The sequence below is a fragment of the Myotis myotis genome, unplaced genomic scaffold (genome assembly GCF_014108235.1).
Source record: "Myotis myotis isolate mMyoMyo1 unplaced genomic scaffold, mMyoMyo1.p scaffold_m19_p_3, whole genome shotgun sequence".
Classification (NCBI taxonomy): domain Eukaryota; kingdom Metazoa; phylum Chordata; class Mammalia; order Chiroptera; family Vespertilionidae; genus Myotis; species Myotis myotis.
The window spans coordinates 80,607,069-80,625,785 of NW_023416335.1; the positions used below are offsets into that span (position 1 = coordinate 80,607,069).

The 18,717-nt window shown below is 40.1% G+C and overlaps 1 protein-coding gene across 1 annotated transcript in view; it reads right to left on the minus strand.

Annotated features, from left to right (window-relative positions):
• Nucleotides 1-18,717, minus strand: part of VWA8 (von Willebrand factor A domain containing 8) — a 403,894-nt gene that overhangs the window by 207,886 nt on the left and 177,291 nt on the right. Inside the window, exon 21 of the mRNA XM_036297783.1 lies at nucleotides 17,295-17,371. Coding sequence (XP_036153676.1) covers nucleotides 17,295-17,371 — 77 coding nt within the window. The remainder of the gene's footprint in view (nucleotides 1-17,294; nucleotides 17,372-18,717) is intronic.

Sequence of the window (18,717 nt, forward strand, 5' to 3'; positions counted from 1 at the left end):
AAGATGAGATTGGAGGTGGTGGTTAAAGGGAAATTTATCGTTATATATAGTGTTTTGTTTCTGCAAAAGAAAGAGTAGAATCAAATTTGAAAAAAATATTAACAGCTTTTAAATCTGAGTAATAAATTTGAGCGTGAGTTATATATTTTTATTTCCTTTTTTTGGATTTTTGACGTTTTTCTTAATTAAAGAATATAAAACATGAAAGTAATGTAGTTATTCTCTAACTGCAAGGGGTATAACAAAACTGAGAAAGAATCCACATTGTACGAGGGGTTCACAAGCTTGTTTAATTTGTGACTTAAGAAATAAAAATGAAAAAGAATCCCATAGCATCCTCTTTGTTTCTAGTCTTCTCTTCTAAAACCACCCAGAGCAGAGGTGGGCAAACTTTTTGACTCGAGGGCCACAATGGGTTCTTAAACTGGACCAGAGGGCCGGAACAAAAGCATGGATGGAGTGTTTGTGTGAACTAATATAAATTCAAAGTAAACATCATTACATAAAAGGGTAGGGTCTTTTTTTTTCAATAGTTTTATTCATTTCAAACAGGCCGGATCCGGCCCGCAGGCCGTAGTTTGCCCATGGCTGACCCAGAGCTAGAGCGTGCTACTTGCTGGTGTCTCATTTCAGGAGTCTGTCTGTAGGTCTGACTCACCAACCTCTTTCACTCACATTAACTTGGTAGGTGCACTGAAAGAACTGAGGCAGTGTCAGCCTGGGAGGAGCATCATGTAAAAGACAACAGCAAGTACTTGGGTTTATGTTTTTATGTTTTTATGAGTTACAGAAAACAGAGCTATTACATTTACTGATAACACAACTCGTATGTTATATACAATTAAAAGCCAAAGTAAGTTTAATAATCTGGTCAAAAAAACAGAAAATAAAATTTAATAAGGCTATAACCATTGGAAAAAAAATATGTAGAAAATGGCAACCAGCAGGAAGGTAGGGAGGGAGAGAGTGTGAGAGCGCAAGGAAGCGATAGAGGAGTGTGTGGACGCGTGTGGTGTGTGTATGAGCTAGGGACAGTTAGATTCTGCAGGTCTTCTAAGGGGCTGCTAAACCAGGCAGTCTTAGGCGGCGGAGTCCCGCTCCCTGCGAGGACACTCCTGGGCGGCCAGCACAGGCACGGCGACCACGCCATTTTGGGAAACAGAGCTGCTTGAGACTAGGATCCTGGCCTCAGCACCACCCAGTCTGATCTCAGACGCATACCAGGACCCTGCAGCCACCGGGGACAGAGACCTGTGACCACAGCTACAGACCTGCGGACACCAAAAGTTCAGAAATCCCCACAGCAGATCCTTGAGTAACAGAGCCCATCCCCCCTTCCCACAGGCTTGCAGGCAGCACCAGAGTAACTAACTGATAGACCCACCCCTTGCCAGGGCCTCAGTGCTCCAGGAACTTTAGCCTGGAAGTGCACTAGCACCTTGGAACTGATCCTACGTGCACTGCCACCTTCTGAGCCCTGGGCTGGAAGCAAATGTGCGAACCCCAGGAACTGAGCCTAGGCGCACTGCCGGCTTCTGAGCCCTGGGCTGGGAGCAATCGCACAAACCCCAGGAACTGATCCTACGCACACTGCCACCTTCTGAGCCCTGGGCTGGAAGCAAATGCACGAACCCCAGGAACTGAGCCTAGGCGCACTGTCGGCTTCTGAGCCCTGAGCTGGGAGCAATCACGCAAGCACCGGAAATTTGTCCCACATATCACAGGCCCAGGGACCCCAATTCTCTGGGTAGGTGGCAGCACCAAGCACCAGTGACTTGACTGTTTCTTTTCACCTGTGCCTGAGATCCTGATTTCCTGTGCATTCATACTAAGAGCCAGTGACTCCAATTCCTGGTGAAAGGGCACACAGGGACCCTGATTCTCAAGGCAAGGTCCCGCGAAGCAACAGAGTCTCTGATACTGGATTCTGGGGAACTCTGGCTCCTGGCGCACGCTAAGGGGCTCTGGTTTTCAACACACTTCAGGGGGGTCTCTGTTTCAGCACGGTGCAGGCAGGGTCCGTGATTCTAAGGGCGCGTACGAGGCCACGTTGAGCGCTGACAACACTGACTCTGAGCGAGCCTGGTTCCCACCAACCCACAACAACCACACATATTAGTGTCAGAGCTCTTCAGTGACACTAGGGTGGTGGGAGGCTCCCACTGCACATGGCCCAGGCCCACGCAACTCGACGTTTGAACCATCGGGAGATAATCAGAATGAAGAGACGACACAACACCCAGAGGAAAGACAATGAGGAGTCACCAAGAAAGGACATTAATGAAGTTGAAGCATGCAACATGACAGAAAAAGAATTCAGAATAATGGTTGTACAATTCATTCACCGGATGGATGAGAAAATCAACAACCTATGCAAGAATCAGGAAGAAATGAAAAGTGATATAGCTACAACCAAAAATACCATGGAAAGTTTCAACAGCAGACTAGAAGAAGCAGAGGACCGAATTAGTGAATTAGAAGATAAGGCAGAGAAACAAGCTCAATCTGAACAGCAACTGGAGAAAAAAATTAAAAAGCAGGAGGAGAGCCTAAGGGAGCTTCGGGACAACATGAAACGAAGTAACATACGCAAAATAGGGCTGCAAGAAGGACAAGAAGAGCAGCAAGGATTAGAAAATCTATTTGAAGAAATAATGTCAGAAAACTTCCCAGATATGGGGAAGAAAAAACTTACACAAGTACAGAGAGTCCCAGGCAAGATGAACCCCAAAAGACCCACACCAAGACACGTCATAATAATGATGGCAAATGTACAAGACAAAGACAGAATCTTAAAGGCTGCAAGAGAGAAACAGAGAGTTACCTACAAAGGATCCCCCATTAGATTATCAAATGATTTCTCAACAGAAACACACCAGGCCAGAAAAGAATGGACAGAAATTTACAAAGTGATGCAAAGCAAAGGACTGAATCCAAGAATACTCTATCCAGCAAGGCTATCATTCAAACTTGAAGGGGAAATAAGAAGCTTCACAGACAAAAAAAGGCTAAGGGAGTTTATCACCACCAAGCCAGCAATGCAAGAAATGCTAAAGGGACTGGTGTAAAAAGAAGAACTAAAAAGCCCAGAAAGAAAACAGCCACAAAAAAAAAAAAAAAAATAGAAATGGCTACAAACAAGTACCTTTCAATAATAACTTTAAACGTAAATAGACTAAATGGTCCAATCAAAAGACATCGAGTGGCAGAATGGATAAAAAAACATGACCCATATATTTGCTGTCTACAAGAGACCCACCGCATTAGAAGGGACTCACACAGACTGAAAGTGAAGGGATGGAAAAATATCTTTCAGGCAAATGGAAATGAAAAAAAAGCTGGGATAGCAATACTTATATCAGACAAAATAGACCTCAAAGTGAAGGGCATAACAAGGGATAAGGAAGGCCACTTCATAATACTAAAGGGATCAATACAACAAGAAGATCTAACCCTGATAAACATATATGCACCCAATGCAGGATCACCCAAATACATAAGAAAACTCCTGGAAGATATCAGGGGAGAGATCGACAACAAAACAATCATAGTAGGGGACTTTAATACACCACTGACATCACTGGATAAATCCGCTAGACAAAAACTCAGCAAAGAAACAGCAATCCAAAATGACTCACTAGATCAGATGGACTTAATTGACATCTTCAGAACACTTCACCACAAAGCCACAAAATAAACGTTCTTCTCAAGTGCTCATGGGACATCTTCAAAAATAGACCACATATTGGGTCACAAACAAAGTCTCCCCAAATTCAAGAAGACTGAAATCACACCAAGCATCTTCTCAGACCACAAGGCCATAATATTAGAAATAAACTACAACAACAAAAACTCAAAATACTCAAACACTTGGAAGCTGAATAGCACGTTATTACATATTGATTGGGTTACCAATGAGATCAAAGAAGAAATTAAAAACATCCTGGAAACTAATGACAATGAAAACACAACAATCCAAAACCTTTGGGACGCAATGAAAGCAGTCCTGAGCAGGAAGTTTATAGCTCTACAGGCCTATCTTAACAAACAAGAAAAAATGGTAGAAAATCATCTCAATCTACAGCTCAAAGAATTAGAAAGAGAGCAACAAGAAAAGCCCAGAGTGAGCAGAAGGAAGGAGATAATAAAGATTAGAGCAGAAATAAATGACATAGAGACCAAAAAAACAATACAGAAAATCAATGAAACAAAGAGCTGGTTCTTTGAACGGATAAACAAGATTGACAAACCTCTAGCCGGGCTCACCAAGAAGCAAAGAGAAAGGACCCAAATCAACAAAATCAGAAATGATAGAGGCGAAATAACAACAGATCCCACAGAAATACAAATGATTGTTAATAAATACTATGGACAACTCTACTCCAACAAACTAGACAACCTGGAGGAAATGGACATATTCCTAGAAAAATACAACATTCCAAAACTTGATCAGGAAGAATCTAAAAATCTCAATAGGCCAGTAACTATGGAAGAAATTGAAGCAGTCATCAAAAAGCTTCCATCAAACAAAAGCCCAGGACCAGACATCTTCACAGGGGAGTTTTACCAAACATTCAAGGAAGAACTAAAACCTATCCTCCTCAGACTAGTAAAAAAATCCAAGAAGAAGGAACACTTCCAAGCTCATTCTATGAAGCCAGCATCACCCTCATACCAAAACCAGGTAAAGACAACACAATGAAAGATAATTACAGGCCAATATCCCTCATGAACATAGATGCCAAAATCCTCAACAAAATCTTAGCAAATCGGATCCAGCAGTACATCAGAAAGATCATACACCACGACCAAGTAGGATTTATCCCAGGGATGCAAGGATGGTACAATATTCGAAAATCAATAAATGTGATACATCACATAAACAAATTGAAAGAAAAAAACCACACAGTCATTCAATTGATGCAGAAAAAGCGTTTGACAAAATTCAACACCAATTTTTGATAAAAACTCTTAGCAAGGTGGGAATTGAAGGATCATACCTCAACATAATAAAAGCCACATATGACAAACCCACAGCCAACATCATACTCAATGGACAAAAACTAACACCATTTCCCCTAAGAACAGGAACAAGACAGGGATGCCCACTCTCGCCACTCCTGTTCGACATAGTACTGGAAGTATTAGCCATTGCAATTAGACAAGAAGAAGAAATAAAAGGCATCCAAATTGGAAAAGAAGAAATAAAACTGTCATTATTTGCAGATGACACGATATTATACTTAAAAAACCCTAAAGACTCCATCAACAAACTATTAGACTTAATAAAAGAATTTGGCAATGTAGCAGGATACAAAATTAACACCAAGAAATCTATGACATTTCTATACACCAATAGTGAATGTGCAGAAAGAGAGACTAAAAAAGCAATCCCATTTACCATCGCACCAAAAAAATTAAGCTACCTAGGAATAAACTTAACTAAAGAGGTAAAAGACCTCTTCTCAGAAAACTACAGGATGTTGAAAAAAGAGATAGAGGAAGACATAAAGAGATGGAAGAACATACCATGTTCTTGGATTGGTAGAATCAACATCATTAAAATGTCCATACTGCCCAAAGCAATCTATAAATTCAGCGCACTTCCCATTCAAATACCAATGGCATATTTCACAGACCTAGAATGTACTCTCCAAAAATTCATCTGGAATAAAAAACGACCCCGAATAGCTGCAGCAATCCTGAGAAAGAACAAAGTAGGTGGGATCTCAATACCAGATATCAAGCTGTATTACAAAGCCACTGTTCTCAAAACTGCCTGGTACTGGCACAAGAACAGACATATAGATCAATGGAATAGAATAGATAGCCCAGAAATCAACCCCAATATGCTCAATTAATATTTGACAAAGGAGGCAAGAGCATACAATGGAGTCAAGATAGTCTCTTCAATAAATGGTGTTGGGAAAATTGGACAGATACACGCAAGAAAATGAAACTAGACCACCAACTTACACCATACACAAAAATAAACTCAAAATGGATAAAGGACTTAAATATACGACGGGAAACCATACAAATACTAGAAAAATCCAAAGGCAACAAAATCTCAGACATATTCCGAAGCAATTTCTTCACTGATACAGCTCCTAGGGCATTGGAAACTAAAGAGAAAATAAACAAATGGGACTACATCAAAATAAAAAGCTTCTGCACAGCAAAAGAAACCATCAACAAAACTACAAGAAAACCCACTGCGTGGGAAAACATATTTGACAATGTCATATCTGATAAGGGCCTAATCTCCAAAATTAATAGGGAACTCATACAACTTAACAAAAGGAAGATAAACAATCCAATCAAAAAATGGGCAAAGGATCTAAATAGACACCTTTCAAAAGAGGACATTCAGAAAGCCATGAGACATATGAAAACATGCTCAAAGTCACTAATCATCCGAGAGATGCAAATCAAAACAACAATGAGGTACCATCTCACACGGGTCAGACTGGCTATCATCAACAATTCAACAAACGACAAGTGCTGGAGAGGATGTGGAGAAAAAGGAACACTTGTGCACTGCTGGTGGGAATGCAGACTGGTGCAGCCACTATGGAAGACAGTATGGAGTTTCCTCAAAAAACTACAAATGGAACTCCCATTTGACCCTGTGATCCCACTTCTAGGAACATGTCCCAGGAAACCAGAAACACCAATCAGAAAGGATATATGCACCCCTAAGTTCATAGCAGCACAATTCACCATAGCTAAGATCTGGAAACAGCCTACTTGCCCATCAGTAGATGAATGGATTAGAAAACTGTGGTACATCTACATGATGGAATACTATGCTGCTATAAAAAAGAAGGAACTCTTACCATTTGCAACAGCATGGATGGAACTGGAGAGCATTATGCTAAGTGAAATAAGCCAGTCAATGAAGGAAAAATACCACATGATGTCACTCATTTCTGGATAATAAAGACCATTATAAACTTATGAACAAAAATAGATACAGAGGCAGAGCTGCCTCGAATAGACTGTCAAACTACAGCAGGAAGGCCGGGGAGGGTGGGAGGGCACGAGGGGGGTGGGTAAGAGATCAATCAAAGGACTTGTATGCATGCATATAAGCATAACCAATGGACATAAGACACTGGGGGGTAGGGGAGGCCAGGGGATTGTCAAGGGGCGGGGGAAAAAAAAAAGGAGACATATGTAATACTTTTTGTAATACTTTAAGCAATAAAAAAAAAAATGTGAAAATATGGACTAACTGGACAAAGGAAAGACCTTGGAGTCATGCTGGGCAAGTATTAGAAATATAATGCTAGAATTTTTAAAAATAGACTGAAATACAGAGTGTAAGAATTGGTTGACCAACAGTCTTACCACACGGCTAGGATTTAATGAGGTTCTGACTAAAGTACTATCAACATTAAAATTTTCTCTAAGATCAGGAATAAGATAAGGATGCCCAACATAGTTCTGGAAGTCCTAGCCAGAGCAATCAGGCAAGAGAAAGAAATAAAAGGCGTCCAAATTGGGAATGAAGAAGCAAAAGTGGCACTTTTCACAGATGCCAGGATTCTTTATATAGAAAACCCTAAAGACTCCACCAAAAATAATACTTAATTGGATTTGGAGACCGAAAGAAGAATAAAAAATTATTACAAATCTAAAGATATACATGGAAAACTTAGAGGTACAAGCATAATTTATTTAGAGGCAGTGGCAGGCATTCTTAAAGGGAAAGCTACTGTCCAACTTCTGATAAAAATGTTTCTAAAATAGCCTTTTCAAATACATAATGGGCAAGAGGAGGCAGAAGGAGTAGCCCAGAGGTGTTGTGGAGCAGCTGGCATGCCTCCAGTTCTCTACTGCTCTTACCCGTGCTAAGAATGTCTTAATGGCTCAATAATAATTTTTTCCAGGAGAGTTCAGAAAAGCTTTTAGTTTTTCTATCTTTTACTAATACATCTATTTGTCCTCTGGGACTTTATGAATTTCAAATTTTATACTGTCACATTCAGTTTTTGTCAGCCTGAGGAAAGACTTATATGTTGAATTATGCTGTGCTTTTTAAAGCATGTCATCATTCATCCCAGATAATTGATCTGATGAGAGTCAATGTATAGTTTTACACTTCATTATATCTCATTTGATTTCACAAAGAAGAATTATATAAAAATATGAAAGGGGAAAAGCTGGTGCTATAACAATAACAATCCACAACGCAATATTTTAAGCACCTTAGGTCAGTGGTCGGCAAACTGCGGCTCATGAGCCACATGCAGCTCTTTGGCCCCTTGAGTGTGGCCATGAAGTTTCAATCACATTGTACGTGTGTGCCCGCACGTGGTATTTTGTGGAAGAGCCACACTCAAGGGGCTGCAGTTTGCTGACCACTGCCGTAGGGGTTTGAGTACTGGCATAATGAGAAACAGGTTATACATCCTATAAAATAAAAGGCTAATATGCAAATTGTCCCCTTGACCGTGACCAAAACCAGGAGTTTGACCAGGGGGCGGGGCCAGCCCCAGCTCCTCCCCTGACTGGCCCTGCCCCTGATTGCCCCTCCCATCCCAATTGGGGACGGGGCTGGACAGCCAACCACCCACGACTCCTCCCCCCGGCTGGCCTGGCCCAATTGGCCCAATGGGCAAGGACTGGCCAGAACCCAATCGTGCACAAATCCATGAACCGGGCCTCTAGTATGTAGATAAGGCACTTGACTCAATTTAAAACAACTTCTAAGCAGGGAGGGGTGACCATAGGGGAGCTTGAGCTGGAAGGTCCAGATGGAATTAGCACATATCAAGTCATTTCAGCAAATACATATCGGGATTCCACTGTGCATTGGGAACCACACAAAGTACCTGCCTCACCCTCCACATGGTTAAGAAGGCTTCTAAAATTAGCCAGCTAAAACTATTTAAAATATGTCCTTTCTTTCCATTCTCATTGGCATTATATTTGTTCAGCCCCAACAATTTTATCTGGATTATTGCAATCACCTCCTAGTCCCCTCTGTGATTCAAGTCTCATCTGACTCTGAGCTACCCACAGACTATGGTCATAATGATCTTTCCTCCTTTAACTCCATCACATTGCATTCAAGATAAAATTCAACATCAGCAGGGCCCATGAATCCCAGTAAGGCCCACATCTTCCTGTTACATCTATGCACATACATCCCATGATAAAGCAAGCTGACTCTCACTTCCTGGTGTTTAGATAGCCTGTTTTCAGTAAGAATAATGCCCCTTTCTCTGTTCTACACTTAGAAAATCCCTACTTGTCCTTTAAGACTATTTGAGTGCCACCTTCTCCAGGAACCTTCCACCACAACACATAAATACACTCAGAAGGTTCCCACAGAACTTGCATATACCTCTTTCATAACTGATATACAACACTATATTATAAATGTTGACGTATTCTCACCCACTAGAAAATAAGCAAGCACCAATATCATCATCTATACATTATCAGTGTCTAAAATAGTCACTGGCAATCAACTGGAATCTAATACAAATTAGGTGAATGAATCAATATATATCAAATAAACAAGACTCCTGCTCTCAAAAAGTTCCCTATGTTGGAAAGGCACAACTGGAGAAAGTGGGGTGGGGAGTGTGGGGGGGTGTGGGTGTTTGTGTGATAAAAATAAGATATGAAATGAGACAAGAAAGTGGGGTATGTAATAAGAAACCAATATTTATTTGTTTGCCTAAAAATGTAGGTGCCTAAAATATACCAGACATTGTGGTTGATCCTTTGCACACATTCTCTCATTTAATTTTCACAACTACCTTGCAAGGTATTATTATTTCAACTTGATAGGAAAGGAAATTACCAATGGAGGAGTTCAAGGCCACACAGAACTTAATGGCGAAGATGCAATTTGATGTCTAAAGTTCATGTTCTTTCTAGCACAATGGTACAAATTCAGTCCTATGGAGTTTCAGAGAAGGGAAGAGTTACACCCAGAATAATAAAGTTCCATATAGATGTAAACCAAATATTAAAGGATTAGGAGAGAAATAGAGTGCATTTTAGGTGGGAAAATAAAGACAGGCATGGATACAAGTTCAAAACTGAGTAGGACAGAGAATGGTCCAGTCTGGAATAAGTGAAGCATACATGAGGAAAATCCCACTGGAAGAGAAAGTTGGAACTATACTGGGGGACCTGGGAACTCTATATTTACAATGGGCTCCTCTATTAGAAAAATAACCAAGAGAATAGGTCATGCTCATGCCTGAACCTATGCCTTCATCTTCATGTATAAGAGGTAGTAAGTGGGGGGAAAATCTGGTAGCATCAGTATTTAAAAACCTTAAGATAATTCTGATTGCAACACAAAAAAGTACTTTTATCCAAGGGGGAAATATAGCTCTAAAAATTGACATATCAAGTGTCTTTAATGTCAAATTAACATAAAATTATGAAAAAATAAGTAAATAAATGTACTTCACAAATGTGAGCCATGTAGTCTCTTCTATCTGAAGTATATAACATCACAAGTAATTATATCCATTAATCTTTTAAATTACCTAAATCATATGCTTAGGGCAATATCTTGATTTTAACTAAGGACATGAATTGACCAGTTTACTTATCTTATAAGATCTGATCATTATAATATAAAAAGGCCATTCATGTATATTTGATGATGGTTTTACTTATGTTTTAATTGGCTCATACCTAATTTTGTTAGAATGACATCCATAAACCTAAATTGAGTATGACATTATTTAGATGGTAACATCACAAATCCATTAAAAGGAATCTAAAATAAACAAAGTAAAGACCTTAAGTAGGTCACCCATAGATCAGAGAAGTCTAAACATTTTTGACCACTATTTTTATGTCTTTAAAAATATATCTTTCTTTTAAAGCAATTTTATGAGCTTAAATTTTATGACAAATACAAGTCTTAATGGCAAAAACTCACCACACTGAAATGGAAATGTCAGTCTAATTAATGAAAAATCTTTAATATGACATATTTTAAACAGAAATAGAACCTTTTACTTCTAACATTACATAATAAATATCAAATATCACCAAATTGAGATACCTGGGGTTTCTGTTAAAGTGAGGAAATTTTTTGTAATACTATCATCCATCACTAATATAGCAATGTATGTAAGAACAAAAATAAAAATATATGGTTTGCCTAGACAAATGTGGTTGAGTGTTAACCTATGAACTAGGAGGTCACGGTTCAATTCATGGTCAGGGCACATGCCCAGGCTGCCAGCTTAATCCCCAGTAGGGGGTGTGCAGGAGGCAGCGGATCAATGATTCTCTCTCATTATTGATGTTTCTATCTCTCTCTCCCTCTCCCTTCCTCTCTGAAATCAATAAAAATATATTTTAAAAATATATATGGTTTGAAATTTTTATTACATTTTAAATATAGAAAGCGTTTTTATAGATAACATCTCTCTCTCTCTTTAGCTATCTATAATAAAAGCATAATATGCAAATTGACTGAACAACCGAACAGCAGAACAACCGCCTGGAGGACCTTCTGAATGACCACCCTATGACACGCAATGGCACCAGGCCAGCCAAGGCAGGTGTGATGTGATTGGTTGGGGAGCCCCGCCATTGCCTCATGATTGCCCGGCAGAGGGAGGCCCAGGCCATTCTCTGTGGGGCGATCAATTGGGGGGTTCCGCGATCTATCGCCCCAAAGAGGGAGGCCCAGGCCATTGGCCGGCAGCAGGGTGATCAATCGGGGGTGGGGGGGCTCCACAACTGCCCCAAAGAGGGAGGCCCAGGCTACCTGGCCAGTGGCTATGCAGTGCGGGGGGGAGGGGGGGCAGGGCCACCCTCTGCACAGCTATTGATTACCGAGCCCCAAGGCCCAGGCCATCGGCCAGCAATGCTGTGGCGGGTGTGCAGGGTGGCCAGCAATCGCCCCACAGAGGGAGGCCAAGGCCAGCCAAGCGATCACACCCCATGCCTGTTGCCCGCGGAGCTCAAGCAGTGGCAGCGGCAGGGGCAGGGCCAGCTGCTGGCAGCCGGTGCAAGGAAAGCTCCGATAGGCCCTGATCATCAGCCAGGCCTAGGGACCCTACCCAAGGGGTCCTGGATTGTGAGAGGGCGCAGGCCAGGCTGAGGGACGCCCCCCTTCCGTGCACGAATTTCGTACACCCAGGCTCTAGAATACACACACACACACACACACACACATATATATAGCCAATGTCAGAATTATACAAATATAAATAAGCAGTATGTAATTCTTTATCATTTGCTATTTCACAAGAAAAGGTTGGTATAAAAGACATTCTAGGTAAGAAGTACGCATCTCTAATCTAAACTTTTTAAAACACTTTAACACCACCTTCTTCTTGCCTATTCAAAGATATCAGAATCTAATCTAATAAAAGAGAAACATGCAAATTGACCGCACCTCTGCTATGCCCAAGCCACACCCACCAGCCAATCAGAGCGACTATACGCAAATTAACCCAACCAAGATGGCGGCGGGCAGCCACGGAGCTGGAGCAAGCAGGAGGCTTGGTTGCCCCGGCAATGGAGGAAGCCAAGCTTCCCACCTGCCCTGGCCGGCTGTGGCCTCCGCTCAAGGCAACAAAGTTTCAATTATAGAAGATAAATAAATCCCAGATACTGCTTCCAACCAGCCTCCACTGAGAGCTTGGGTGGCTGGGGGCCGTGGCCAGCCTGCAAACAGCCATCAGCCACTCACCCAGGCTGGCCACAACGTCATGGGGTGAGGGTCCCGGCTCAGGGGCTTGGCCAGCCTGCAAACAGCCATCAGCCCCTCACCCAGGCTGGCCAGGCACCCCAGCAGGGACCCCCATCTTGAAGGGGATGTGGCCAACCTGCAAACAGCCATCAGCCCCTCACCCAAACTGGCCAGGCACCCCAGCAGGACCTCCCTCCCTGAAGGGGGTGTGGACAGCCTGAAAATGGCCCTCAGCCCCTCACCCAGGCTGGCCAGGCTCCCCAGTGGGACCCCCACCCTGATCCGGGACACCCTTCAGGGCAAACCAGCTGGCTCCCACCCATGCACCAGGCCTCTATTCTATATAATAAAAGTGTAAAATGCAAATTGACCCTAACAGCAGAACAATTGGGGATGACTGGTCACTATGACACGCACTGACCACCAGGGAGCAAACGCTCAATGCAGGAGCTGCCCCCTGGTGGTCAGTGCGCTCCCACAGGAGGAGCTCTGCTCAGCCACAAGCCAGGCTGATGGGTGCCAGTACAGCGGTGGCGGTGGGAGCCTCTCCCTCCTCCTCAGCAGCACTAAGGATGTCCGACTGCAGCTTAGGCCTCCTCCCCGCTGGCAAGTGGACATCCCACGAGGGCTCCCAGGCTGCCAGAGGGATGTCTGACTCCCAGCTTAGCCCCAATCCCCCAGGGAGCGGGCCTAAGCCAGCAGATGGTCATCCCCCGAGGGGTCCCAGACTGCGAGAGGGCACAGGCCAGGCTGAGGGACCCCCCCCCCCCCGAGTGCACAAATTTTTGTGCACTGGGCCTCTAGTATAGAAATAAGAGAGATATTAGAAATGCTGTCTATTCCTCTCAAGAGATGCAAACACTGAGACTCAAAGAGAAGTTTATGAAAACACTAAAACCCAAAGAGAGATTCAAAAATAGATAGCCTCAAACACATATATAGATTAAAGGTTGAAAATCAATGATTTAAGCATACATCTTAAAAAGTTTAAAAAGGACACACTAAACCCAAGAAAACAACAGGAAGGATACAATAAAGATAAAATCAGAAATATTGAAAGAGAAAAGAAAAATACAAAAGAGAGATTCAACTATGACAAAAATTGGTTGCTTGAACACACCAATAGGATTGGCAAAATTGATCATGAAGAAAAGAGAGAAGGCAAATAACCAATACCAAGAATAAAAATAAAGATATCATTGACTGAGCCAGGGACATTAAAATATCACAAGATGCCTGGCCGGTGTGGCTCAGTGGTTAAGTATCGACCTATGAACCAGGAGGTCGTGGTTCGATTCCCGGTCAGGGCATATGCTCAGGTTGTGGGCTCTATCCCCAGTAAGGGGGGCGTGCAGGAGGCTGCCAACCAATGATTCTCTCGCCCTCTCCCTTCCTCTCTGAAATCAATAAAAAAATATTTTTTTTTAAATCACAAGATGATATTATTAACAACTTTATACCAATAATTAGAAGGAATAAGTCCTACAAAAATAAGATGCATCAAAACTTCTTATAGCTATTAAAGAAATTAAATCATAAGCAAAAGACCTGTTTACAATGAGTGTGACATACACCCAAGAATAATTATTAAATATCAGTTATATTTCTTTACCTCCTTTTTTGCTGATTAAGTAACTTCCATAATCTATAATCAGAACTGACTGAGGTAGCTGAGCCTAATATACCTTTCTTAAAAAATATTTTGTCCAATATAAAGAAATGGAGAAACTATCCCACTATAAAAAGAGACTCTCATAAAAAGTGACTTCTTTCTGGGGAATAAACTTGAGAACTGATTTCAAGTTCTGAAGTCATTCTTAAGAAAAAGTTGGCCTTCTGCTTAACTATTTTAAAATATAAAATTTAAATTATTTGGTTTTGCTCTAAATTGACATCATATGCTTAAGTGGCAGCAGTATATACATTCATTAAAACTTTCAGACAGTTACATATTTTAAGGGCACTGTTAAACAGTGAAAACTAAACACAATGTAAACAAAATAAAGCAGCACAAATTCTCCTAAGAATGAAAAATTGCAATGTTCATTGAATCATCCTTAAACTGTAAAATAGGGGTCTTGCCATGGCTCAAAAACTAAAACAGTGATATGTTATAAAAAGTTATTAAGGTGAGAACTAGCAAACTAGTTAAATGCTTTGATTCTTTCATTATTTTTCCCAAACTTAAAAAAACAAAAAACAAAAAAACTGGTGGAAATGCTTAAAAGGTAAGGGAAAAAAATAAGAAGTTTTTCATATTCAGTGAACATGAAAAATTGAAATAATTACAAACAAGAACAGTATTACAGCTCCTTAAATATAGAGATTTCATTTCTTTTCTTTTTTTTTAAAAAATATATTTTATTGATTCTTCACAGAGAAGAAGGGAGAGAGACAGAGAGAGCTAGAAACATCGATGAGAGAGAAACATCGATCAGCTGCCTCCTGCACATCCTGTGCCCGCAACCCAGGTACATGCCCTTGACCGGAACCGAACCGGGGACCTCTCAGTCCGCAGGCCGACGCTCCATCCACTGAGCCAAACCGGTTTTGGCGAGATTTCATTTCTTAATCCATTCTATATCTCCTATAACATCTAGCCATTTTGATATAGTATATTCTTTTTTTACTTATAAAAGTGAGTCAAAACTCCTAGGTTTATATAAGGCATCACTAATACAAAAAAGAACCATGAGAAGTATGGGAATAGGCTAGAAATTTTCTGAAACTATACAGGTGACTTACAGAAGTTTAAAAGTTGAGATAATTTTCCCCTATTAAAATTAGCAAATTAAAATTTGCACATATGCTGATAAATTTATTCCTAAGTATCTCATGTTTTAATGCTATTGTAAATAGTACTTTTATAATTTTATTTCCCTATTGTTCATTTGATTTTTTTTACATTCACCTTGTATTCTGTGACCCTATTCAATTCACATACTAGTTGATTTTGTGTGTGTGTGTAGATTTCTTAGTATTTTCTATACACACAATCATGTCATCTCTAAAAAGAGCCAGTTTTACTTCTTCTACTTGAGCATGTATGCCATTTATTACTTTTTCTTGCCTTATTGCACTGGCTAGGATCTTCAGCATAATGCTGACTATCCTTGCCTTTACCAGAATCATAGGAGGAAAGCATTTAGTTTTTCACCGTTAACTATAAGTTAGTCATAGGTTTTTCATAGATGTCTCTTATCAGGTTGAAGAAATTTACAGTCTAAATGCTTAAACATATTCATGGCATTATATTATAGTCCTTGTCTGTTAATTTCATTATCTACCACTTTAGGGTCTATTTCTATTAAACAATTTTCTTGCTTCTTTGTATATCTAGCAATTTTCCATTGAATGATTAACATTATGAATACTATGTTGTTGAATATCTGGATTTTATAGTCTTTCTCCACTCAAGGTTAAATCTGTTCAGCTAAGCAGTTAATTTTGTATGAGAAAAATTCACACAAAAATCATTTTATATGAGAAAAACTTCTAAATAATGTTAAATAGAAAGCATCCTTATTAATTTAAGGCTTACTTTTAAACTCTGTAAGGGTGTCTGTAGAGTAGCTTTTAATGTGAATACCAGGAGTATTTACTTAAGTCCCTGACCATGCGGGAGTTCTAGTGGTTGTTCAGTGCACAGCTATCTCTGGTGGTTATTCTTTTCCCAGTGCCTGTGAACCTTACTGTGGTGGGACTAGTCTGGTGCCAGTTACTCCTTCAAATCCCAAGAAGGAGGTTTTGACCATTCTTCTGTTTTACTTTGGTTCTCTTCTCTTTTGGCCCACTAACTCTGCCTTCTTTTCTTCTACAATTATCTTTTAAGAACACATAATTATTTAGTGAAAGGACCCAAACAAGAAAACAATTCTTATAATTCAATCCAATGTTTTTTCCACTACACAATGTTTTTTGTTTTGTTTTTTATCTCCTGGGCTTAAAACAATAACAATTTAATCTAGTTTTAAGTTGCTTATTACTTGGTATATTCCTTAATTTCTCTCTCTCCCTCCCTCCTCAGTTCCCTCTATTGACGTGCTTATATTTAATTTTTAAAAGATTTGGAATAGGTTAACTGATAAATCTAAAAACAATTCACGTCTAGAAAATCTATTTGATTAAAAACTATCCCTAAATTTTTACAAATTTAGGTAAAAAGTGTTTTCAAGGAAGGCAAAGAAACTAACTTATTTCTTCCGTATTTTTTGGTTCCTTATCTCATACCTGGGATTCATAGTTTATTGTTTCCCTTGGGGGCTAATTTAGCTTCCTGTCAGAGTGGGATTTGCCTCTACATATTTTTCTTCTAATTTAAGAGCCTTTATGTTGATGAAATCTGCTCCTAGAATATAAAGTTCATTACTCTCTGTCCACAAAATATCTATTAATTCATGTTTACAAAGTATTAGTCACTTTAAAAATAAATTTTGCCTGGTTTTATTACCTTTTAAGGAAAGGAGAGATAATAGCAGGAGGAACAGAAATGAAACTGGTTTATACTAGTACATTTGGACTTTAAAAAAGTATTTTTAAGTTGTACTGAGGAAAATTAAATGATTAAATCAGATCTTAAGAGGTATGGGGCTTTTCCTCTTACCTGTGCAGCTGGATATATTCTCGGGGTCTATTGAGCAGATGAAGGAATCTGTCAACAATCTTGTTTTTTCCTACACCCTGTAATTACACAGAAAAGATTAAAAAGAGATTTTTTTCTCTTTTCTTAATCTCCCCACTACCACCCATGCAGCCCCAGACAGTTGTCAGCCTGCTCTCTATCTATGAATCTCTCTCTTTCTTTTGCTTGTTAGTTTATTCTGTTCATTAGATTCCACATATGAGTGAAATCATATGGCACTTGTCTTTCTCTGACGAGCTCATTTCAGAGGACGAGGAAGAAGAGCAGGAGAGGGAGGGGGTGGGGGAGGGGGAAGAAGTTTTTATATGGAGGTAAAACAAACCAGAATTTTTATTTTTACTAAAACCTATTTCCTCAAAGTTGTACTATTTTACCTACTGTTAATGAAAACGAAACTAGCAAACCTACACAACACAACTTCTATGACATAGGTTTTTTTCTTAATTTACTTCTAAATACACTATTTCTAAACTCTTCTCATTAAAAAAATATAGGTAATTTTATCCTTCTACATATTGTTTTTTCTCTTCTGTAATTTTATACTGAAGTGTCAACATTACAGCAGAATATTAACTATTTTAGATTTGAAGAATATCATTAAAGGTGATCAAATAAGTATAAAAACAATGATTTCTTTGAATCAGTTCTTCAGATGCATGGTTTCCAGTTGCAGGAAGAGGTAATACTCAAACATTCACTTTTCCTTTTATCCCTCTTTCTACTTCTTTAAAACTTTAGAAACCTAAAATTATAACCAGGGTTTATTACTAAGTCTCAACAATATGTGTTCTTCCTACAAATGCTCTTATTTCCTTACCACTTACTAATGCTGAGAGTTGCTATCCTTTTGTAGAAGACAGACAGTTAAAAATGAAATCCACTCCCATGCTATTTCCCCATTTTAAGGGTAAAGGGGGTCAAATATATGGTAAAGGAAGACTTAACTTTTGGTGGTAGGCACACAATGCAACATAAAGATGATGTATCATAGAATTGTACACTTGAAACCTATATAACCTTATTAACCAACTAGAAGCCCATTGCACAAAGATTCACACAATAGGCCTCCCTTCCCCTGGCTGCCGGCACCGGTTTTCCTCCAGCACCTGGGACCCAGGCCTTTGGTCCAGCTGCAGTGGAGAAGCCAAGCCTTGAGGCTAGGCTTTTCCCCTCCAGCCGCAGCGAGGCTTGGCTTCTCCGCTGCGGCTGCAGCGAGGCTTGGCTTCAGTCTTCAGTCTTCGCTCTGGCTGGAGCCTTCAGTATTCACTCTGTGCCTGCATATGCAAATTAACCACCATCTTTGTTGGGTTAATTTGCATAGTTACTGATTGGCTGGTGGGCGTAGCAGAGTGACACCAATTTACATGTTTCTCTTTTATTAGTG